The sequence below is a fragment of the Heptranchias perlo genome, chromosome 4 (assembly GCF_035084215.1).
Source record: "Heptranchias perlo isolate sHepPer1 chromosome 4, sHepPer1.hap1, whole genome shotgun sequence".
NCBI lineage: Eukaryota > Metazoa > Chordata > Chondrichthyes > Hexanchiformes > Hexanchidae > Heptranchias > Heptranchias perlo.
The window spans coordinates 99,072,865-99,097,293 of NC_090328.1; the positions used below are offsets into that span (position 1 = coordinate 99,072,865).

Consider the following 24,429-nt stretch of genomic DNA (forward strand, 5'->3'; position numbering starts at 1 on the left):
AGACTACATATTGTTTATGTACTTATATGCCTTTTTCTTTAGTTTCAATTTTACCCGTATCTCTTTATTCATCCATGGTGTTTCATTATTGTTTGTTCTTGCTTTTTAGAGGAATATATTTCTCCTGAACTCCATTCTGAATATTATCCACTGCTGTTCTATTTGTGTGTGTCAATTTTTTTCCCCAGTTTACCTGTTCCAATTCCATTCTCATCCTCTCAAAATTAGCCTTTTTCCAATCTATTACTTTGGTCTTTGTCTTACTCAAATCACTATTCTAAACCTTGTTATGATCACTATTGCTTAGATGTTCCCCCTACGCTTACTTCTTTTATCAGTTCTGGTTCATTTCCTATTACCAGGTCCAGCAGTGATTTCTCTCTTGTTGGGCTTCTCACATACTGGGTAAGAAAAGAGCCATGTACACACTGTAAAAACTCCACTCCCTTTTCTCTTTTCCCTACTTCCTCTTGCCAGTTTATTTGGAGGTAGTTGAAATCTCCCAAGATTATTTGATTTTTAAAAAAAAACTCATTTCATAGATTTCATTCTCCACTTCCCTGCCACTATTAAGTGGTCTGTAGAAAATGCCTATTAATGTGATCAATCCCTTCTTATCCTTTGTCTCAATCTATATGGATTCTGTTTCTAGCTTAATGTTACTTATGCCCCTTTTTTCTATTGCCATTATGTTGTCTCTAATTAGTACAGCTACCCGCACCCCCCTTCTTCCTTCCCTATCTTTCCTTACTAAATACATTATATGCTGCAACGTAGCCAAGTTTGTTATCCCTACCACATCTGACTCCTTGCTATGTATTATTGCCTCCAGTGCCCCCGTTTTGTTTTGGATGATGTTAGGCAATTTAAATTGTTTGTCTCCCTTTGTTTTTAAACAAACACAGTCATTTTGCACTTATGTTCTATAACTCTATTTGTTCCCTGACCATGCGTGTTACCCTTATTCCGTAACTTTCTGACTTTTACTCTCATTTCCTATTTCTTCAGACTTGTTATCTTCTCCAGATTCCTTCCCCCGTTTTACTAGTTTAAAGTCCTATTGACAGCTCTATTTATCCTTTCCGCTAGGACACTGGTCCCATTCCAGTTCAGGCAAAGCCCTCAACAGTACAGCTCTGTCCTGTCCCAATACTGGTGCCAATGTCCCATGAAATGGAACCCCTCCTTCCCACACCAGTGTTTCAGCCACATGTTCACTTTCCTGATCTGTTTATCCCTATGCCAATTAGCCCATGGCTTGGGTTGTAATCCTGAGATTATCACCTGTGAGGGTGATAGCACTTCAGCAAAAAATAAAAGCAACTTAGATAACAAGTACTAATGCATGGTGCTGACTGAACTAAGAGTTTGGGTCCAATGTCCCACTGTCATTAGCCTCAAATGGAATTTTACATATGGATTTTTTTTTGTACAACAGACTGTTAAATTATGATTGCTGTATTGAAATCTTGGACTAACAGCCTTCTAGTTCCCTGACAATTAATTATTTCTAAAAGGAAATACACACCTGTAAGTGATTTTCTTTATTTTCAATTAAAGTAGAAAGCCTTCTTATTTCAGAGTTTTTCCCTTCTGATGTTAATTCCAGTTCAGCTGAATCAGAGACTTGCTTCTTCAGAGTCTGCAGCTGTATGAGCAATTCTTCATTCTTCTTTTTCTCTTCTGCTAGGCCTGTGTCACATTTAGTAATAGGAATCTGATAATTCTTTGCACAGTAAGGCACAGTACTCATCACTCCCTGTCGGAGGAACAAAAAAAAGGTATGGTCATAAAATGAACAGGATGGAGCAGATACCTACCATTCACTTTACCGGAATATTTTTACACCTTAGTTGGATTAGCTCATTTCATCTATTGCTTTCCATATTGATTAGACCACGACATATGTGGAAATCTGCAAAAGCTGTCAATTAATATTCTTCATGTTGCAGCATTTCCTTCCAAGGATATTGGTTACTGATTGCTTTTAGGGTAATCAATTTCACCTTGCTGCAAATAGGTAAGCACCCAGTTTCCCCATACAGGCATGCAATTGCTAGCCTGTAGGCCCTTCCAAGACATTGATTCTTGCTATGGACCTTTCCCAAAGTCACCAAATGTGATCTTAGAGCAGCTGTGCCCATACAAATCTTAATGCACATGCAGTTGTTTTGATGCAGATGGTCTCTCAATCCACCCTGCAAAATAAATTAGGTGAATTTGGATCGAAGCAGAGGACAGAGACAACAGGATAAATATGTGGGGGATATATTAAACAATAGAAGGAATGTAATACCAGTCTACTTATATTAGGTAGGATCTTCATTATTCTTGAAAAGTTCTGCATGGGACATTGTGCAAAGTCTTCATATTTTACAAGGTTTCTTTTTAACAAGTTAGCTGCTCTGCTGTTCAAACTTAAACAGGCTCTACACTTCAAAGTTGTACTTTCAGTAGACAATGCATGTGTTGATTCCTGACCAGAGTCAAAACATTTACCAAACAATACAGACTGATCACCAATTTAAAAGCAATATTGATAATATGTTGAAATTTCTAGGATTGCCCTTCAATTCACCTTTGCTGTAATACCCATTGTGACACCAAATGCCAATGAAGTTGTGTCATGTTCAACTTCAGAATCAACTAAAGTTAAAAGATTTATAAAACACAAAAGCACACTTCCCCCTATTGGGCAACCAGATTACAAAAGTAAATTTATATCACAACAGAAAATGCTGGAAACACACCGGTCAGGCAGCATCTGAGGAGAGGAAGGTAGGGTTAATGTTTCAGATCCGGGAGCTTTCGTCAGTTTCAACAAAAGGCAATCGACTTTAAACTTTAACCACTTCCGCTCTCCACAGATGCTGCCTGACCTGCTGAGTGTTCCCAGCATTTTCTAATTTTATTTCAGATTTCCAGCCTCTGCAGTATTTTGTTTTTGAAATTTAGATCATAATGTACAGAAGGTTTATTGAATTTATGAACAAAAAGTATTGCCATTTCAAAATCTAATGCATAAAGTACCATGAAATGACTTCTCCACAACAGAAGTTTTTCATATAGTTTTTCGTTCTCTTCCTGTAGCTTCCCAATGCTCTTCGACTGTGCTGATTCTTCAGGCATTTCAGAGGAAAGTCTGACCAGTAGCTCTTTCCATGCCTCCCCCTCTTTTGACAATTCTTGGCCAACTTTAGCTAGCTTGATCTTGTACTCACTTTCCAATTGGAATAAACTCTGGATTGCGTTCTGAATAATAAAAAAAGACAAATTCAGTCAAAAGAGAGAGGTAATTAAGGAAAATGTTAGTTAGTTGACAAGAGATAATTTCCCCAATTCGCACAAAACAGGAGAAACTAGACAGCAGTTCTAATGCTTCTAGTAGCCAGCTGGTAGGAATACTTCAGCAATACATCAGAGCAAGGACCAACTTCAGCTGGAACACTGTAGAAAGTTAAAATGTGACACTGCCATTCAAATTCCACCAACAGTGCATTTTAATTACAATGCTGGAACAATTATTTTACTGTTGTCTCAATGACCAAACTAAATTACATCAAACCTGAAATTAGTTCTGTAAATAAAAGTTGAAATTAATTTCATTTTGACAGTGGTAGTCTACAATTTAATTCAATTCTGGCATTGAATCGGCTTACATAAAAATTCAAAGGAGACACCACTTATAACATCAAGCGGAGAAAAACACTGCTCGTACTAGTCCTTAAAAATACATTCAATATCCTATGTAGTTTTTGAAAGATTAACAATCCAATGCACATAGAAGCAAAACAAAAAAAAATTACACTTTTTTCCCCTTGAATCATAGGCATTAGTCAATGGATCTCTCTGCTACCTTGCCCAAATGGCCATGCTTCACGTATCTCAGACTGGATGTGTATTCAAGCTACTCGACCACGGGAGGGAATATGACAGTTGCGTCAGACCTGTCGATGTCTACACATGCCCACTTTTCATCAAGGATCATTGAATAGCAATCAGAAGCAGGAAACATCTTCAGCCCAAGCACATTATTGCCAAATGCAGCAGCCCAATGGAGATTATCTATCTTAGACTGTGAACTGAACCTGGTTCTCTCCTGGCTTAGTTCTACACTGATACTAAATTTACCCACAAAATACTGGGTAATTTTGATTTTTTAAAAAAAACTTAGGAACCATTAAACTACCATTTTCCCTAATCCTCAAAGTTTTGAGATAGTCCAGATAAAAACAGAGGCTGTGCCACAGTTCAACACCACTTTCTCAGGCCTGCAGCATACCAGTACGAGAAGTGATCTGGTGACTTGGTTGCTCCCAGTGATGACAAAAGATATGTTGACCATTTTGGATCTTTAGCAAAAGAGGTTGAAAATTCTACACAGGCAGTAACCTTGTAGATATAGTGTAGAGAAATTGAAAAAAAAAACACGGACAGAAACGAGGCAATTTAGACGTGAATTATGCAAACTCAATTTTTAGTGATATTTAAAAAGGTGAATAATAGATCATACCGATTTTTAGCAGGATGTGATATACTAAAAACTGGAATACACTCCGCTCAAGTTACAATAGCAGAGTGTCCTAAATACTTTTGCAAAGCACAACTGCTTTGATCTGACAGTTCAAGGCAAGCATATTTTGTTAGTATACTTTAAGTGTTGTGATATGGATAAAGAATAGTGATGAGGAAATATATTTTCTTGAGATCCACAATAACTAGCCATTCTCCTGGGCAAATTGCATCATTTCATTCAGGAAGTGTTCTGAATAAATGCCCACAAAAAAAAACTAGCACCTCGACCTGAGATAGGATTCTAGACAATCTTACTTCCTCATATTGTCACCTTCCACATAATAACCTTAGCAAGGAAAGCTACAATTGAAAGCATTGCTAGAAATAGTACTGTATAAAGCATACCTGCAATAGCAGATCTTTTTCCTGTAGATGACTAGAAAGCTTATTAATTTCTGCTTCAATTGCATCAGTTTCTGAATTAGTGGACTCAATTCTTGTCTGCTCCTCTTTCAAAGTAACAGTTTGTTTCTCCAAGGCCGCGACCAGTTCTGTAAGTTTTTTGTTCCTTTGTTCCTCCATTATAAGCTGTTGGCAATTATTCAAGTGTTTAAGGCTACGTACAAAGCAGTAGTTATGATTTAAAAACCAGATTAAATTTAAACAAATCCGTTGCACGTATACAGAAGTATTTTGAAAGCATTGTTCTACTATGACTGGAAGACTAAATTCCCAAATTGGTGAAGAACAAGAGCAGCACATATTTCATAAGAGCATTTCAGATCACTTGCCGTTTCAAAAAGAGAATACATATGCTTTGGGATTAGAGGGATGGGAGAATAAATAAAAGGAAAGAAATGGGGGGGCGGGGGGGGTGGTGAGAATGGGGGACACTCAACAATTTTTGTGAAGGCTCTAACGATTTTATTTTCAATGTTGCAGTCATCACCCTGATCTCAACACAAACTGCTTCTAGATTGTAGCAAATTTAATTCTTTGTAAACTGGATCTTCCAAGAGTTTTTTCCTGGGGAAACTTAATAAATAAGACTTTATAACATATTATTGAAATTTCATGTTCAGTAATGAGTCTGGCATTCACTCTGCCTTCCAGACTGTGAGCTATGATACCCAAGGTTCTCCAGTCCTGGCAAGAGTAATCGTCAATTTCACTTAATGGCCCAACTATGCTGTATAGGATTTAAAGTGGCCCCAAAGTGTCCAAGATCCAAGATCCCAATACTCACCATCTCAACCTTTTCATTAAGTTGATTCCTGGGATGAGAGGGCTGTCCTATGACAAGAGATTGAGTAAAATGGGCCTATATTCTTTGGAGTTTAGAAGAATTAGAGGTGATCTCATTGAAATGTATAAAATTCTGAGAGGGCTTGACAGGGTAGATGCTGAGGGGCTCTTGACCCTGGCTGGAGAGTCTAGAACTAGGAGGCATAGTCTCAGGATAAGGGTTCATTTAGGACTGAAATGAGAAATTTCTTCACTCAGAGGGTTGTGAATCTATGGAATTCTCCACCCCAGAAGGCTACGGATGCTCAGTCATTGAGTATATTCAAGACTGAGATCGATAGACTTTTGGACTCTAGGGGAAATCAAGGGATTATGGGGATCGGGTGGGAAAGTGGAGTTGAGGTCGAAGATCAGCCATGATCTTACTGAATGGCGGAGCAGGCCCGAGGGGCTGTATGACCTACTCCTGTTCTTATGTTCAGAGAACATTCTGGATTTTATCCATCTGCAATCAGAGGTCATCCATCTCCATCACTGCAGATAATTTTTCTCTCTCTAGTTGATCATTGGATTTTTGTTGCAAGAGTTTGCACCTCGAACACTTTAGCCTTCATTTCCTCCCTCAACTGTTCCATCTCAATTAGCAGCTGGTCACGGTGAGTTCTTACACTGTTAAAAACATCTGTCCATTTAAGCAACTACTGGAAAGATTCCATGAGGTTACACACAAGTTGCTGTAAGATTATGAGTGAAACTTAAAACTTACTCCAATTTGTAAGAGATCAGATTGATTTGATTAATCTTCCAACTCAAATCAGGAAGAATGACTGCATTCCAGGCCTCCACCTGCTCCACACTGAACTAGAAACATCAGTGAAACATTGCTAAACTTGCTACCCAATGTTTCCAGCACTCAGCTGAAATTATTAGTCTTCATACAAGGACTACAACCTGCATCCTAACTCAGCATTGCAGCAGGGGTGTCCAAGCTTTGTTCTTATAGGCTGCTAATGTATACACCACAGAATCTCATGGGCCAAATACAAACTTAAATCAATGGTTCCATTAACATGCACAGATCTTAAGCTGATGATAAGGCAACAGCATGAAGAGTCATTTCCATCCACCAGGCTCACAAAATTCAAAAAGGGACAAGCGAGAAATAAGTGCAAATAGAACTGAGTTGCCAGCCTTATGAGAATAAACCCAACAGAACACTTTGTTCATCAAATCAATTTGAATTTCTCAAAGAAAACTTTTAAGAAACATTTGTAAAAGAAAATGTGCATGTGCTAGAACTCTTTATAATATCAATCAATAACCAGCATGTAGACCAAGAGGCTGTACATGCCTTTGCGCCAACCTTCAAAGCTACACATAGAGCTGGGTAGATAGAAATAGCTTGATTCTTTGAAAGGAGTCAATCTTCACATCCAAATAGGAATTGACCATCATCCCACAAGGGGAAACGACTTGGAACATGGTCTAGAAATTAACATCTTGAGCCTTATCCACTTTGCGAGCAAGGTATATCTGTTTACCCATATAGCTCATTCTGCACAGTTGGCATCTGCAGAGAAAAATTGACCACAGGAATGCTATAGATTCAGAAGGTGCTGACATCACTTCCCTCAAACATGTGCAGCCTCCATAGGGACAATCTTAAGAACTGGGTCGTGTGAGGGGCGGAGGGGAAGAGAGAATTTTGAGGAGCTGTTCACAAAAAAGGACATTACGAGTGTGGTCCTATTGCCATATACACTAAAGCTGGGGCAAAAAGCCCACAAAGTAGCAACATAGACTCAGTGTAGAGCATCTGCAGACTACCCCACTGCACAGCATTGTATTTGTATGTACAAAAGGATAATTGGCACTTCCTAAACTTGAGGATCAGAGTGTATAAAATGCTTCCATCTAGTTTGGTAAACCTTCAGAATAGAAGTTTTCGTAGTTGTGGCAACGCTACCTAGGATGCTTGAACCCCAGCTCTAAGATGGCCCTCCAAAGAACTACACCTTAAAACGGAGCTTCAGGGGTTCTTGGTGCCAGATTAGATTATCTGGACCAGATGCTCCCTGCAGGCTATCTAAATAGACCTGTTGGCATTCAGAGGCATGGGGTCAGAATGCCAGATTGTCCACATTATAGAGGGTCACCATTATCTATGCCTTGAGTGGGATCAACCACAAAAACCTGTATGAGAATCTGTCCTGCCACTGGAACAGACTATCTGAGACTACTGCCCCAATATCCTGAAAATTGGAGAATTCTCATGCTCTAGAATGTAGCCATGAGTGTCATCTATAAACATACGAACAATGACCGACAGGAAAAGACCCTCTGGTCCATCTAGCCGGTCCTACACAATTGCGATACCTTGTGTATCATAATTGTGATACCCTGTGTATGATGTGGCAGAGATAGTTTTAAATGCCATTGAATGGAGGGTCCAATCATGTGATTGGATCCTGTCCCTGCTGAAGCCATTAGTGGCCTTGTTCTGCATATGTACAAGATAGTGGGTTGACATCCATCCTGCGTGGAACACATTGGGCTAGAACAGAAAAAGAATGGGGGAAAAAAATCATTTGCAGCGAGTGCAAAATCAGTTAGCTATGACATCACACTCAGCATATTAATAAGGCCCATGCCAATCAGTCAAAGTACACATGAATATGTAGGCCTCTGTCACAAAGAGCTACCAATACAGAGAGCCACCTAAACTGCTGAGGGCTTACTCTACCACTATTCCATTTAGATATTCCTTATGAGCGTCCGTGATCACCATATGAAAGTATGCCTCCTGCAGATCAGCGTGAACCTTTCCTTCATAATATAGATGTTCAGACCCCTAGGGATCAAAATGGCACCCAATACTCTCAGCCTCTGCAAGCCAAAAAAAATAGGAATACAGTCCTGAGTTTTCCTGATCTGATGGAACTTCTTTAGGAATGCAGCAAGCAACACTTGATCTTGCTGTAGGCCCCTTTTCAACAAATAGTCAGATCACACCAAGAAAGTAAGCAATCACACCAAATCAGAGAGGTACTGTGCAATTGGAGGGCATAGCCCTATTTTTAGTTGGGCACCCAAGCATCCAACGAGATCGGAAAGCATCCGTTATGAAACGTACATGTGGTCCCCAAACTCATGTTTCATTTGGGGCAGGGAGTGAATGAAGGGTTGCAATGACTGTCAATCACAAAGTGGCAAGCTTCTTTCTGGGCAATTACTGGCCTCCTTAATTGAAATTTCCCTATCCACGTGAAAGAACAGCTTTATTTCTGCTCAGAAGGGACAAGTTAGGCAGTAGCTGTGCTTGGGCTCACCCCTTGGCATCAGTTCTGGGTTAGGTAACAGGCTCTGCTACTTCAAGCCTTTTTTTCTTTCAACCTGCTTTGAACAAGCTTTTGCCTGAAAAAGAAATTCCAATGGGCATTTCTGCAACTCAAGTGGGAACACTACACATTTTAAGCCATGCAAACCTGTGCAGAACACACAAGTTACTTTCATAGAATGGTCACACCAAGGAAGGCAGCCATTCGGCCAGTCGAGTCTGCAAGAGCAATCCAGCTAGTCCCACTCCCCTGCCCTTTCCCTACAGCCCTGCAAGTTTTTTCCCTTCAAGTACTTACCCAATTCCCTTTTGAAAGCTATGATTGAATCTGCCTCCACCACCCCCTCAGGCAGTGCATTCCAGATCTTAACCACTCGCTGTGTAAAAGTTTTTCCCTTTTGTTCTTTTGCCAATCACCTTAAATCTATGTCCTCTGGTTCTCGACCCTTCCGCCAATAGGAACAGTTTCTCTCTATCTACTCAATCTAGACCCTTCATGATTTTGAATACCTCTATCAAATCTCCTCCCAACCTTCTCTGCTCATAGCACCAGTGTCCAAAATATGCATGGCAGACTGCTGCAATAACTTTGCAGCTTGACCAATATTACCCACATTATCCAATGCTTCATTCCTGGCTATGGGAATCATGGTTGAAGGAACAGGTATTGCTATTGTTGATCAATGCAGCCAATAAGTCTAATGTGTCATCTTCGCTTGAGCCTGGTGTCATAATAGGCTGGACCCAAGTCATGAAGCAATCCAGGCACTGCACCCAAAGCCTGTGTGCCAAGTTAGCTCTTGCTAGGCCTCATAGAGGCCTGAAGACCTCTAATGAAAAAGAGAATTCTCTAATTACCTCCTCATTGTCTTCAGGCAATGAAGAAATTAGCCTGAGCCACAGTGAACAGGTCACTTCCCTTGGGTGACTAAGGGAAAGGGCCCCCTGCATTGGAAAGAAAAAAAGCAGCTCCTGCACCATCCAATAGCTGACTCGGTGCTGGTGTTGAAGCCCCAGTGGATAAACTGGCTTTACCCACATCATGCCTTATGAATGGGACTACACTGACCTCAATAGAAGTGGGGGTCTTCTAACAAGTTATTTCTCTTACACTCTGAATAAGTACTGGTGAAAGGCAGTTTCAGTGCCTTTCTGCTGTCAGCTTCACACTGGATTTGATCAACTTCAGTTAATTTCATTTACATTTCCTTCTCCCTGCACCTTACCAATTTTTTCTCCTCGTGAACGTGTTGCTGGTGTATATTTCCATACATATCGGACAGCCTCCAGCACTTCTCAAATAGCAATCGTCTTCTTATGGGGAGCACTGAGTAAGTTAACTGGCTAATCAAACACATTAGGGGAAAATCACAACAAAGTCCCATACCTCCTGCACCAGATATCCACACACATGCAGTTCCTGCTGTAATAGATTGATAGTGCTCAGGAGCTAGAATGGAGACTAATTTTCCCTTTCCTAATTCTGGAGGGAATTACTGGCACCTTTTTCCTCCTAGATACTGCACAACATTTGTTCCTTCTCATGAATTTCACTTACCAGATGCTGCTGGTGTCTCAGCCTGTCCTCTGCACATTGCAATGCTTTTTTGCTCTGAACAAACTGCACCAATTTAAGTTTCATAGTTATAATAACTTGATTTCCAGTTAGTTAACAATTGAGAAATGTCACTGGGACCTTCTAAAATGCAGCCATTAAACTAATATTCATTTATTTGCCTAATTTCATCCCTTTTCCTCCTTTTCTGAAGGAGGAGTCAACTCCAGCTGACATTTGGGGTTCATGGGCACCAGAGTGTTCTCAAGTACCGTGCCCGAGTTATTGTTCTTCATGCTTGAAGCTACAGTGAGCACTGGCTCTCAAAACATATACACACGCGAATAATTCCAGCAGAGGTCAGTGGACAGTGATCAGAAACCCGAGCTAATTTCCCCCAGCCCAGCTGCAGCACCCAAGATGAAGGGCCAAAAAAGCCCTCGAGATTTGCATCAAGATAGCAATGTTTTGTGAAAAATGCCAATTGGCTGTAAGTACCATTAATAAACATTTTGCACACAGTCATCCATAGCTTTCTTCAATTCCCTCACTGACAAGTGAAATATATTTTATCAACTAACTTGCAACCCACTGTTTAATGATGGATTTAAGGCTAATGATGCCCAATGGATAAAAAGCAAAGGGATTAATGCCCATGGCGGAAACACTTCTCCCCCTCCCCAAAACATCAGGCCACACTGCTCAGCTCAAAGTCTTGGACTCACTTGTTTGGCACTGGGGCTAAAGCCTCCATGCACACCCATGAACTCCACACCCTCATGTCTGGCCATTTAACTTGCCGCATCATAGCCCAGCCTTCCCCTCACCCTGCAAGTCACACACACACACATTGTTTGGTAATAGCTGGCATCAGGATTCCTGAAAACAGCAGGAACTCCACAACTCCTCATGAATGTTAAACTCATTTTTTCTTTTAAAATAAAGGGCTGCAGAAGTACTTGAAAATAAACAAATCAGAGATTCAGCTCCAGTTGCAATGCAAAGAATAGTTCGTGAACAGGCTCACAACTGACCTTTATGGCAGAGGCAAGGTCACTGATGAAGCAGTTGAAGATGGTAGGGCCAAAGAATTCCCAGAGCAATGGCCGAGGGCCACAGTGATTGGCTTCAGACAACCACAACCATTTTCCTTTATGTCAGATATGACTCCAGCTACTGGAGTTTTCCCTTTGTTTCCTATTGACCTGTTTTGTATGGGCTCCTTGGTGTTGCATTGATGTTGAGGGCATTGAATCTCACCTCTCCTCTGGCATCCACATCTGGATGAAGGCAATGATACGGTCTAGAGCATAGCTGTCGAGGTAGAACCTGAACTGAGTATTACTGAGCAGGTTACTGGTGAGTAGGTAGCACTTTACACCTTCCATTACTTTGCTGATGATTGGGAGGGGCTAATTGGATAAATCTACAGCACAGAAACAGGCCATTCAGCCCAGTTGGTCTTTGTTTATACTCCACACGAGCTTGCTCCGACTCGAATTACCTCTTTCCACCATGCTTCTGTATCTCTCTATTCCCTTCTCCCTCGAGTATGCATCAAGCCCCCCCCTAAATGCATCAATGCTATCTGCTTTAACCACAATGTAACAGCAAGCGCCACATTCTCACCAATACCGGCCAAATACTGCCTTGTCTTTTTTTGATAGGTAGAACATATCTGGGCAATCTTCCACATTGTCAGGTAAATGCCAGTGTTATATCTGCACTGGAACTGATGGCTTGGAGAGTTGGTAGCTCTGGTGCTCAAGTCTTCAGCACTGCAGCTGGCATGTTGTTAGAGCCCATAGCCTTTACGGCGTCCTGCATATTCAGCCATTTCTTAATTTCACATGGAGTGAATCGAATTGAAAGGACACAGGCATAAATAGTTCCCAAGGTCCTCGCCACAGTAGAATTGTCTATCCAACACTTTAGTCTTGTCTCTTACATTCATGTACTGAGCTCCATCATGGTTTAGAATGGGCATGTTCAGAGAGCCTCCTCCTAGTGGCTACCTAGTTGACCACTACCATTCTTGATAGGATGTAGTAGAGCTACAGAGTTCTGGTAGCATCTGTTAGTTGTGGGGCTACATAGATCAGCTTGTAGCTGCTGCTTTACGTGTTTAGCATGGAGGTAGCCCTGCGCAATACCTTCAGTATGTTGCTACCTTAGAGGTGTCTGACCCTGCTCTTGGAATGCCCTTCTAAACACTGCAATGAAATAGTGTTGGTGTCTGGCTTGTTGGTGAGCGAGGACTGAGGGATGTGCTGGGCCATAATGTTACAGATTGCTGCTGCTCATGGCCCACAGCACCTCATGGATGCCCAGTTTTGGACTGCTAGCAGGTCCCTGTTAACAGTTACAATACACAGCGAAGGATACCCTCAGTGTGACGAGACCTTTTGTCCTCACAAGGACTGTGCTGTGGTCACTCTTACCAATGCTGTTGTGGACAGACATGTCTGCGCCAGGTAGATTGGTGAAGGTGAGGTCAAGTAGGTTACTCTCGTGTTGGCTTCCTCATTAGTCCGGCAGTTATGTTCAAGACTTGGCCAATGGTAGTGCTACTGAGCCACTCTTACTGGAGGACACTGAAGTCCTCTGAGTAGAAAAGAGTCTGCCTTTGCTTTCCTCAAAGTTTCCGAGTGATGTGCAACATTAGTTGGTGGGGATCAGGAGGAGGTTTCCTTGACACTGACATGAAGCCATGAAACTTTCTTGGGTCTTCCACCTACGGTGGGTCTATCCTGCCAGTGGGATAGAAGATACGTCGGGATGGCAATGGAGGAGTCTGGGATGTTAGCTTACAGATATGATTCTGTGAGCATGAATGTGTCAGGCTATTGCTTGACTTGTCTGTACAACAGTTCTCAATTTCACCACTCCCCAGATATTAGTGAGGACTTGCAGGGTCAACTGGATTGAGAATGCGCAAATCTTGTCCTGATACGACCAGTGTCACTGCTAATAGGTCTGGCTAATATATTCCCATTCTTTAAAAAAAAACTCCGTAACAATTGTTTACAACTGCATTAGTGGGAGACTGGAGTCAGATTTAGGCCAGACCAAGCAGGGGTGGCATTTTACCTTTCTTGAAGGACATTAGAGCACCAGTCGGGTTTTTATAACAAGCCGGAAGCATTCATGGTTATTTTATGGTGTTAGTCCACAAAGTACGGGATTATTAGATCCAATTTTACAACTGGCAAAGGTAGAATTTGAACTCACTACTCTGGGTTGCTAATCCAGCACCACAACCACATGGTTGCCATACCAGTACTACTTTGTGACAATAACTAAAGAGGTATAATAGTTTACGATCTGTTACTCACCCTCTCAGTGTTTTCTTGCAGGGTGCTCTTCATTTTGTCCCTCTGCACTTTGATGCTCTCCAGCATCTCCTCCTTTACTATGGTTGATTTTTCATCCTCTAGTTGCTGGAGCTGCTGGTTGAATTTCTCATCTAGAATTTCTGTGTTCTGCTCTTTGGAAGCATGAGCTCTCAGCTCATCGATCTCACTGAGCAGTACGTTACGTTGAGACACCACACGGTGGAGTTCCTCACTTCGCTCTTGCATCTAATTGAAACATTAAAAATTACAGATGGAAACTTATTGCCAGATAGCATACCTTGGCAAAGTCGTCCTCCGCATTTTCATAAGGTTATCCTCTACATACCAGAAGCCATATTGCAGTAAATTCAGTGAGGATACAAGGACCCCATCACACCAAAATTATATTTCCCCTTTAGTTAAGAATTTGTAGCTCACCATCTCAGTGTTTTCTTGCAGGGTACTCTTCATTTCGTCCCTTTGAACTTTGACACTCTCCAGTATCTCCTGGAGCTCCTCCTTCTCCTTTACTATGGTTGATTTTTCATCCTCTAGTTGCTGGAGCCGCAGGTTGAATTTCTCTTCTAGAATTTCCGTGCTCTGCTCTTTCAAAATATGAGCTCTAAGCTCTTCAATCTCACCAAGCAGCACGTCACGCTGAGACACCACGCGATGGAGTTCCTCAGTTCGCTCTTGCATCTAATAGAAACATTAAAAATTACAGACTAATTGGACAGCTTTTTCAAAGACCTGGCACACGCATGATGGGCCGAATGGGCTCCTTCGGTGCTATACCATACCATGATAGATGGAACAGTATTGCCAGATGCATACTGTGGTAATGTCGCCCTCTACATTTTCATGAGGTTATCCTATACACACCAGAAGCCATACTGCAGTAAATCTGGCTAATGGATTCAGTGAGGATACAAGGACCCCGTCACGCCAAAATTATATTTCCCCTTTAGTTAAGAATTTGTAACTCACCATCTCAATGTTTTCTTGCAGGGTACTCTTCGTTTTGTCCCTTTGAACTTTGACACTCTCCAGTATCTCCTGGAGCTCCTCCTTCTCCTTTACTATGGTTGATTTTTCATCCTCTAGTTGCTGGAGCTGCTGGTTGAATTTCTCTTCTAGAATTTCTGTGTTCTGCTCTTTGGAAGCATGAGCTCTCAGCTCATCGATCTCATTGAGCAGTACGTTACGTTGAGACACCACATGGTGGAATTCCTCAGTTCGCTCTTGCATCTAATTGAAACATTAAAAATTACAGATGGAAACTTATTGCCAGATAGCATACCTTGGCAAAGTCGTCCTCCACATTTTCATAAGGTTATCCTCTACATACCAGAAGCCATATTGCAGTAAATTCAGTGAGGACACAAGGACCCCATCACACCAAAATTATATTTCCCCTTTAGTTAAGAATTTGTAGCTCACCATCTCAGTGTTTTCTTGCAGGGTACTCTTCATTTCGTCCCTTTGAACTTTGACACTCTCCAGTATCTCCTGGAGCTCCTCCTTCTCCTGTACTATGGTTGATTTTTCATCCTCTAGTTGCTGGAGCTGCTGGTTGAATTTCTCTTCTAGAATTTCCGTGCTCTGCTCTTTCAAAATATGAGTTCTAAGCTCTTCAATCTCACCAAGCAGCACGTCACGCTGAGACACCACGCGATAGAGTTCCTCAGTTCGCTCTTGCATCTAATAGAAACATTAAAAATTACAGACTAATTGGATAGCTTTTGCAAAGAGCCGGCATAGGCACGATGGGCCGAATGGGCTCCTTCTGTGCTATGCCATGCTATGATAGATGGAACAATATTGCCAGATGCATACTGTGGTAATGTCTTGCTCCACATTTTCATGAGGTTATTCTATACACACCAGAAGCCATACTGCAGTAAATCTGGCTAATGGATTCAGTGAGGGTACAAGGACCCCATCATGACAAGCTATTATATTTACACCTCTAGTTATTAAGAATTTACAACACCGTAACAAGCTGGTGCAGGCCCACGACCCAATGGTCAATTAGACACGCAGACTAGATCTTGTAACAAGTGAGGTTTATTCACCTACATGGGGTCTTTATTCAGAGCGATGAACAAGACAGCGATAGGTATTACTTTCCAGTCTACCTCTTACCCCTCTCAGTTCCTTACTCTCCCAACTGAACTATTTTCCTGCCTTTTATTGTTACAGACTGAGAGTCTTAAAGTTATACCGCCATTTATATAACTTCTTAAAGTTGTATCCCTATCTCGGAAAAAGGTCCAACGGCTTATATATCGTCCACCTCTCACACTATTACACTCACCATCTCAGCTTTCTCTTGCAGGCTGCTCTTCATTTCATCCCTTTGTACTTTGATACTGTCCAGTATTTCCTGGAGATCATCTTTCTCCTTCACTATGGATGATTTTTCACCCTCAAGTTGTTGGAGGCGCTGGTTGAAGTCCTCTTCCAGAATTCCCGTGCTCTGCTCTTTGGAAACATGAGCCCTAAGCAAGTGATGCTCAGACTCCATATGGAGAAATTCCTCAGCTAACTCTAGAGTCTAACGGAAATGTATAAAATTACATGTGGAAACATACTGGTCAGATTACACATACCTTGGTGGAGTCAGTTTTCCTCATTCCTTGAAGTTACTCTGCACACATTAGAGTTTATCTCCAAAACTGTCTTGTTTGTTGGATTGAGAACACAAATGCAGAAGCAGCACTGCTTTTAAAAGAATAAAGACTGCTCCAGGTAGTACCTTTGTATATTAGAATCATAGAATCTTACAGCACAGAAGGAGGCCATTCAGCCCATCGTGCCTGCTCTTTAAAAGTGCTATCCAATTAGTCCCACTCCCCTGCTCTTTCCCCATAGCCCTGCAAATTTTTTTTTATTCGTTCACGGGATGTGGGCGTCGCTGGGGAGGCCAGCATTTATTGCCCATCCCTAATTGCCCTCGAGAAGGTGGTGGTGAGCCGCCTTCTTGAACCGCTGCAGTCCGTGTGGTGACGGTTCTCCCACAGTGCTGTTAGGAAGGGAGTTCCAGGATTTTGACCCAGCGACAATGAAGGAACGGCGATATATTTCCAAGTCGGGATGGTGTGTGACTTGGAGGGGAACGTGCAGGTGGTGTTGTTCCCATGCGCCTGCTGCCCTTGTCCTTCTAGGTGGTAGAGGTCGCGGGTTTGGGAGGTGCTGTCGAAGAAGCCTTGGCGAGTTGCTGCAGTGCATCCTGTGGATGGTGCACACTGCAGCCACAGTGTGCCGGTGGTGAAGGGAGTGAATGTTTAGGGTGGTGGATGGGGTGCCAATCAAGCGGGCTGCTTTATCTTGGATGGCGTCGAGCTTCTTGAGTGTTGTTGGAGCTGCACTCATCCAGGCAAGTGGAGAGTATTCCATCACACTCCTGACTTGTGCCTTGTAGATGGTGGAAAGGCTTTGGGGAGTCAGGAGGTGAGTCACTCGCCGCAGAATACCCAGCCTCTGACCTGCTCTCGTAGCCACAGTATTTATATGGCTGGTCCAGTATATATATGGTCAAGTATATATACACAATTCCCTTTTGAAAGTTACTATTGAATCTGCTTCCACTACCCTTTAAGGCAGTGTATTCCAGGTTCATAACATTGCTGCATAAAAAAAATTCTCATTTCAATTCTGGTTCTTTGCCCGTTATCTTAAATCTGTGACCTCTAGTTACCGACCCTCCTGCCAATAGAAACTGTTTCTCTTTATTTACCCATCAAAACACATCATAATTTTGAAAATATCTATTAAAATCTCCCCACAACCTTCTCAGCTATAAGCCTTCTCTAGTCTCTCCACATAACTGAAGTCCCTCATTCCTGGTACCATTCTAATAAATCCCCTCTGCACCCTCTCTAAGGCCACATCATCTTTCCTAAAGTGTGGTGCCCAGAATTGGACACAATACTCCAGTTGAGGCTTAATCTGTGATTTATATTATATCATGCTAAAGGCAATCTGTTCAAAGAAAGCCAAATAATTTGCTGTACACCTACTAGAATAGCCTGTAACTAATTTCAAAGGGTTCTCTCTTTTTTGGTTAATAACTAGCTTAGCAGTACAGATTTTCTGGAACAATCGGACTCAAAACAGCTCGACTGCCCTTCATTTGTTGCCCTGATCAGAGCTACCATTCCATCTCTGTTGAAGGCCTCTATGGCATCACCAGCTGTGGTATACTGTTAGAGCTGAGATTCAGCACTACTTTTCTCCTTGTTATTCAGTAAGAGAAAGTAAAGGAATACTAACTGAAATCAACACTCCCAGCACCCCAAAAAAGTGAAAGATCCCACTAAACTATAGCAGCATTAACTTAATGAAATAGTTGGTCAGGTAGTTTCCTCTTACCCCCTCTCTTCTCTGCAAGAAAGACTTGCATTTATATAGCACCTCTCAACCTCAGGATGTCTCAAAGCACTTTACAGACAATGAAGTACTTTTGAAGAATAGTCACTTTTGTAATGTAGGAAACACAGCAGCCAATTTGTGCACAGAAAGCTCCCACAACAGCAATGTGATAATGAGCAGAGTTTTCTTTTAAAAAAACAGTATTACTACAATTTTTGATTATTTCCACTTTCCTCATTTTAAAACGTTGTTTTCTTGTCTTTACCCAAGATTTTTTGTTTAAAGGATTGCAGAGGTTTTCGTATCTACTTCAATAGTATTTGTATTTTCCTTTACCTGTTTTAGTATTCTGGAATCTGCACCCATATTTTTGCTCATTTCATCCCCCCCCCCCCCCACTCAAGATTTTGGTCACTTTGAACAAGGTACTGGCAAACAATGACACTTTTTCCAATATGATTTAGGAGTGAGGCTTCGCAGCAATATTGACTAACTCATGGGTACAACTCGAAACAAATACAACTTTAGCAGAACTTTTTTTATGTTTAATTTAAGAAATTAATCCAGGGTAGTGGTTTGTATCTAGTTCTAACTTAGCTTAATATTGTGCATTTTACAGAACCAGATTGTTCACTTCTGGAAATTTTAGATGCTTCCGATATGCTTAGTAAATCCTACCTTTCCATCTTGCCTCGGAGAGCGCCTGCCCTGCAAACTAGAAACCAGGTCATTCTTGTCCTGAATCTCAATTTTCAGTTGATTCACCATTAGCTCCTTCTGCCGTAACTGTTCGTGTGTTTTCTGCAGTTCTCCTTTGGCCTGCACGGACTGAAAAGAATTAACTCCATAAGTTGCAACAATGCGATTTCAAAAGTCATTACCTAAACGTTACACCAAGGTGACAAGTTACGTTGATCTCTCCAGATAATTTGTTTAATATAATTTATGCTATTTGAGCTGATGTTTTCAATCCATTGATTTTTTTTTACATGAACCAATCCCAAGATAAATTTTATCAAATGTGTATCAAATGCATCAACCTCGTGCGCACAGTACAGCACAGCACCTGCTGCTATACCTATTTTATATTTAGCCCAAGGAAGCATAAAAACAGATAGCTTGTTAGGTTAAAAGCAACAGTTAATTCATTTACTTGGGTTATTTGGGATTTCTCTCAGCTGACTAGCAAGTTCAGAGAAACTTAATGGGTCAAATAATTGTGTTTGTTTTCAGCTCATACAATAAAGCTATTCAAAATCTCAAATAGTTTTATTACAATATTAACCCTAAACTACTAAACAATTTGACATTACAAAAAATTAAGTAACTACTTGACCAGTTTTGTCCCTCATATTACATCAAAGTTTGCAGATGGCACAGAAACTCAAATGTAGTAAACAGTGAGGAGGATAGTAACAGACTTCAGGAGGACATAGACTGGTGAAATGGGCAGACACATGGCAGATGAAATTTAACGCTGAGAAGTATGAAGTGATTCATTTTGGTAGGAAGAATGAGGAAAGGCAATATAAACTAAATGTTATAATTTTAAAGGGGATGCAGGAATAGAGACCTGGGGGTGTATGTACACAAGTTTTGAAGGTGGCAGGTCAAGTTGAGAAAGCTGTTAAAAAGGCATATGGGATCCTTGGCTTTATAGATAGAGGCATAGAGTACAAAAGCAAGGAAGTTATGTTAGACCTTTATAAAATACTAGTTAGGCCTCAGCAGGAGTATTGTAGCCAATTCTGAGCACCACACTTTATTAAGGGTTTCAAGGCCTTGGAGAACAGTACCAGGGATGCAGAACTTCAGTTATGTGGCGAGACTACAGGAGCTGGGATTGTTCTCCTTAGAGCAGAGGTTAAGGGGAAATTTAACTGAGGTGCTCAAAATCATGAAGGCTTTTGAGAGTAAATAAGAAACTGTTTCCAATGGCAGAAGGGTCAGTAACCAGAAGAGAGAGATTTTAGATAATTGGCAAAAGAACCAGGGAGAAGATGAGGGGAATTTTTTTACACAGCAAATTGTGATGATCTGGAATGCATTGCCTTAAAAGGGTGGTGGAAGCAGATTCAATAGTAACTTTCAAAATGGAATTGGATAAATATTTGAAGCAGAAACATTTGCAGTGCTAGAAGACTAATTGGATAGCTGGCGCAAGCACAATGGGCCAAATGGCCTCCTCCTGTGCTGTATCGTTCTATGATTCTATTGAGTCCAATTTAATTTAAATTTTACTTTTCTCCAATCTTTTCCACCTAACTTTAAATAATTCACTGTGCCACTGCAATACCATAATCTGTAAAAGATGTCTACAAACTAATGTCAGATTCCCATCAGGCCTCATAGAGCTGAGCCAGGAGACAGTTTCTGCTAGACAATGCTAGTAGACAAAACTTGCCTAATTGAACTGGTATGGGCCATCTTGATCTGCAAGGACCTCAAGCACTCAACATCCCTATCCTACAAGTCTAAGTATTGAATACTCTTATGAAAAATTAGGCAACATACACTCTGTGAATGGTACTGAAATAGCCAAGAGCAGTATACAGTTGCAACAGGATTTCCTCTGAATGACATACTACTCTTTTGGCTATATCGTTCAACATTCTATTTGTTTTGCTCATCGTCACTCTGGTTCGATCAGATCTTTTGTTCTGTATCTAGTTCTGGTCACCAAGACATAAGGGAGACGTTCAAGTATTAGAAGCACTGCAAAGAAGAGCCACAGGTTCAATCTCTGGTGTTAGAAGCAGGAGGAACAACTGTGGGCTTTTCAGCATTGAAAGGTGGTTGAAAGGTGATTTTAGAGGCAGACAAGAGAATAAAACTGATTGGAAAGGTAAATCCAGAGAATTGCTTCAAACTAAATGGCGAGAGCAGGTCAAGGGGACACAGGTTTAAATAGAGGGGCAAATTTAGGACTGATATCAGGAAGTTCTGCTTCACACAAAGTGTCTCGACAATGAAGGGACATCGGGGTTTAGAAGTGCAGGCAAATATAGTATCCAATTATTTTTTAAATGATTTCAATATGATGGGACGACTATAGTATTTTGTTTGGATGGATGAACTAACATGGGCCGAATGGTCTTCATTGGTACGCATCTTGTGATGAGAGTCCATTTGCCGTATAATGTTAACTTGCCCTCTTGGTTGGATGTTCAACCGTACAAAATAATTAATAAACCCTGGGTCGAGCAGATATAATAAGCAGAAATTATGGAGATAATTGACATTTATTAGGTATATCCATATGATTTCAGCTTTCAATGGAACTGAAAACAAAGTTCTGTAGAGTTAATATGGAACTTGGCATGGGATTTTACTCAATATGGAAAATATGCCCAGGATATATATATATTTTTTTTAAAAATTGAAGTGGTTGAATTGTCTGTCCTTGAACCATGATAAAGGATTGAATTGTCTAGACCATGCTGATGGAGCTTTGACAGTTCACCATACCAAACTGCTAGACAATGAGATTTCTTGTGGCAAATGGCTACCTACAAGGCATTCAAAAAAACTTAAAAATTTGATACACTGTACTGTCCAAAGCTAAAGGTTTCTAGTTCAATTGAAATAGTGTGGAGAATAACTAGTAAAAACTTCACACCAAACTATACCTTGATACCAGCAATTGGGAAGGGAGGGAAGAATAATTGACATTCCATAATGAAATAGGAACAGTGGCAGCCATGACAGTCTGTCACATCTTCAATTAAATTGATACGGTCTGGCAACTACAAATGCTAGAAATCAAAAACAGAAATTGCTGGAAATACACAGGTCAGTGAAAACAGTGAGTCCACCAGTCCAAAAAGAAAGAAAAAACAAGTCACCATCACAAGTGCAGACATTCCACCAGCACTGTGTCTAAATCCCAAATGTCAAATCCACTCCCTCCCCCCTCCACCCCCAGAAGAACAGTGTGTTCCCACATATCCTACAAGATCATCCTGTGGCTCACTACTTCAAATAATTCACAATATTACCTCACAGTCTTTGGCCTCCAACCAAGCTGAATGCAAACTTCAGGTACAAGATCTCATTTTTCACTTGGGCACTCTGCAATCCTCCGCTTCAGACTTTATTTATATCCTCAGTTTATTTTACAGCAAAGGATGTATGGTTAACATTTGGGATGTAGGCCCCTAGTCAGAACAGTTCTAGCTGGGGTGCATGGGGTGGGGTGGGGGTTGGGTCGGCATTTTTTTTTCAGAATTGGCAGACCCACTGTTTTGCCAGTTTAAAAAAAATTTATTTCAGACATGCTGCACTTGCAAGTTTTTTTCCCCCCTCTTTCTCCAGTTTCTCTTTTTGTTTGTGTGGGCCTCTCCCATGTCTTTTCATCCTCTCGCCTATTTGCATGTTCTTTTCTCATTACCAGTTCACTGATCATCTAACAGCTCAGTTTGCAGGTCATACTAATTAACTCTGATTAGAGTATCTGTTGAATTTCCCTTTCTCATCTCTTTTTTCAAAAATTTCTAAAAAAGGCTTGCTTATCTTTTAGTCTTCAGTTCTGATGAATGATATGCACTCGTAACACTAACCAGTTATCCCTCTATACAGATACCAAATGACGTGCTGTATATTAACAATAGCGTTATACTGATGATGATTTGGGCAGAGTTTCACGCGAGTTAATTTTTAATATGAGATTAGGCAGGAGTGAGGCCCTTCTCACTACAAACACAAGTCAAAAGTAAGTTTATAAAGTTCCCAGAAGGTACAATGGACAGCTGGGCACATTTTAAAAACGGCTTTGTGCTGAGGCTGGAGTTATGCTGCATGCGGTGTGCAGTCCAAGATGTGCAAGATCACAAGTGTTGCTTTAGAGCATTTGGGACTCCAAACCTTGACCCAGCTTTCAACTTCGTTATATCGCCTCTAGCACTCAGTGCCAGAAATGCTTGCATTAATGCAGATGTGTAGTACCACTGTATATGAAAATTTATAGCAAATATGCATTGCAAAAGCTTCTGTTTGAACACTTTGCAAGTATATCCATATGAAACAACAGCAGAAAATGCCTCAGATTCAGATTTTGTGTCTCAACGTATGCATTGCAATGTTTGTATCTTACGTTCCTCATCCGTAAATTAGTCACAGCAAGATAATTTAAAGCTTCATATTATCTTTAGAACAAAAAGGCTTCATTTAAAAATATGAACAGACCCTATTAATTTTTTACAATTTAAAAAGGACATTTCAGGAAAATTTAATGCATCTGGCAGTCATAAGAGCTATTCAGAATACTAACTCATTCTGTGAAGTTACAGCTCGTTACAAAGTGGTTGTTTACAGATTATGAAGATTAGCCAGACTGAAGCAGCCTCATTTGCTGCCTTTTGAAACATGGGCCTCGAATATTAAGCCCCCCACCGCCAACTACGACGGGCAGGAGAAGGTTGGGTTAAACAGTCAAATGCACGAAACACGACCCTAACTGATCGCGCACGTTGCCGTTTTTACGGCAGCTGGTTTCGTGGCGTTCGTGTCCCGCCATGGAAAAGCGGGATACTTCATTAACATGTTTAAATCAAGCTCCCACAGTGCAATTGGGAGCCCGATTTAAAGTTAACTGCCGTTGGATCTCCACATCCCTGGCCTGATTGGGCTCTTTGGCCGTTCCCAGCCTCCCCCACACCCTCCCCGCAAATATTGGGGCCGTGAAATCACATGAGCATCAAGGGCTGCAATTTACAAACTTACAATTTTCTATTCACTAGAGTGTATGATAGCAATTCTTTTTCTATGTAACCACCATCCATTCTTATAATTATGCAATACTGCTAATTAGAATTTTTGCATGAGTTTTATCAAGCAGCATCAGCCAAAGATCTTACAGGTTAGCACTGTCTCCAATATTAAACTTTATTGCCACGTAACACCTGTGGTTTATTGCATCTCTGGTAACTAGCCGTAAATAAAAATAGCCCATTTAAACTGTGTCCAATAGCTGGATGACTACGCAGCATATAAAGATCCTTGAACAATTTGCAACAGCTTCCCTCACTTAATTTCATGATCAAATAACACTTTCACTTAAATTTCACAAA

General features: G+C 41.0%; 1 protein-coding gene across 1 annotated transcript in view; it reads right to left on the bottom strand.

The window, feature by feature from the left end:
* The window catches only part of LOC137320655 (centromere-associated protein E-like), a 125,051-nt gene that overhangs the window by 27,347 nt on the left and 73,275 nt on the right, over positions 1-24,429 (bottom strand). The window contains exons 30-38 of the mRNA XM_067982333.1: positions 19,040-19,189; positions 16,305-16,544; positions 15,428-15,688; positions 14,975-15,235; positions 14,426-14,686; positions 13,988-14,233; positions 4,921-5,103; positions 3,031-3,252; positions 1,529-1,759 (exon numbers count right to left, since the gene is read on the bottom strand). Of these exons, the coding sequence (XP_067838434.1) occupies positions 1,529-1,759; positions 3,031-3,252; positions 4,921-5,103; positions 13,988-14,233; positions 14,426-14,686; positions 14,975-15,235; positions 15,428-15,688; positions 16,305-16,544; positions 19,040-19,189 (2,055 nt within the window). The remainder of the gene's footprint in view (positions 1-1,528; positions 1,760-3,030; positions 3,253-4,920; positions 5,104-13,987; positions 14,234-14,425; positions 14,687-14,974; positions 15,236-15,427; positions 15,689-16,304; positions 16,545-19,039; positions 19,190-24,429) is intronic.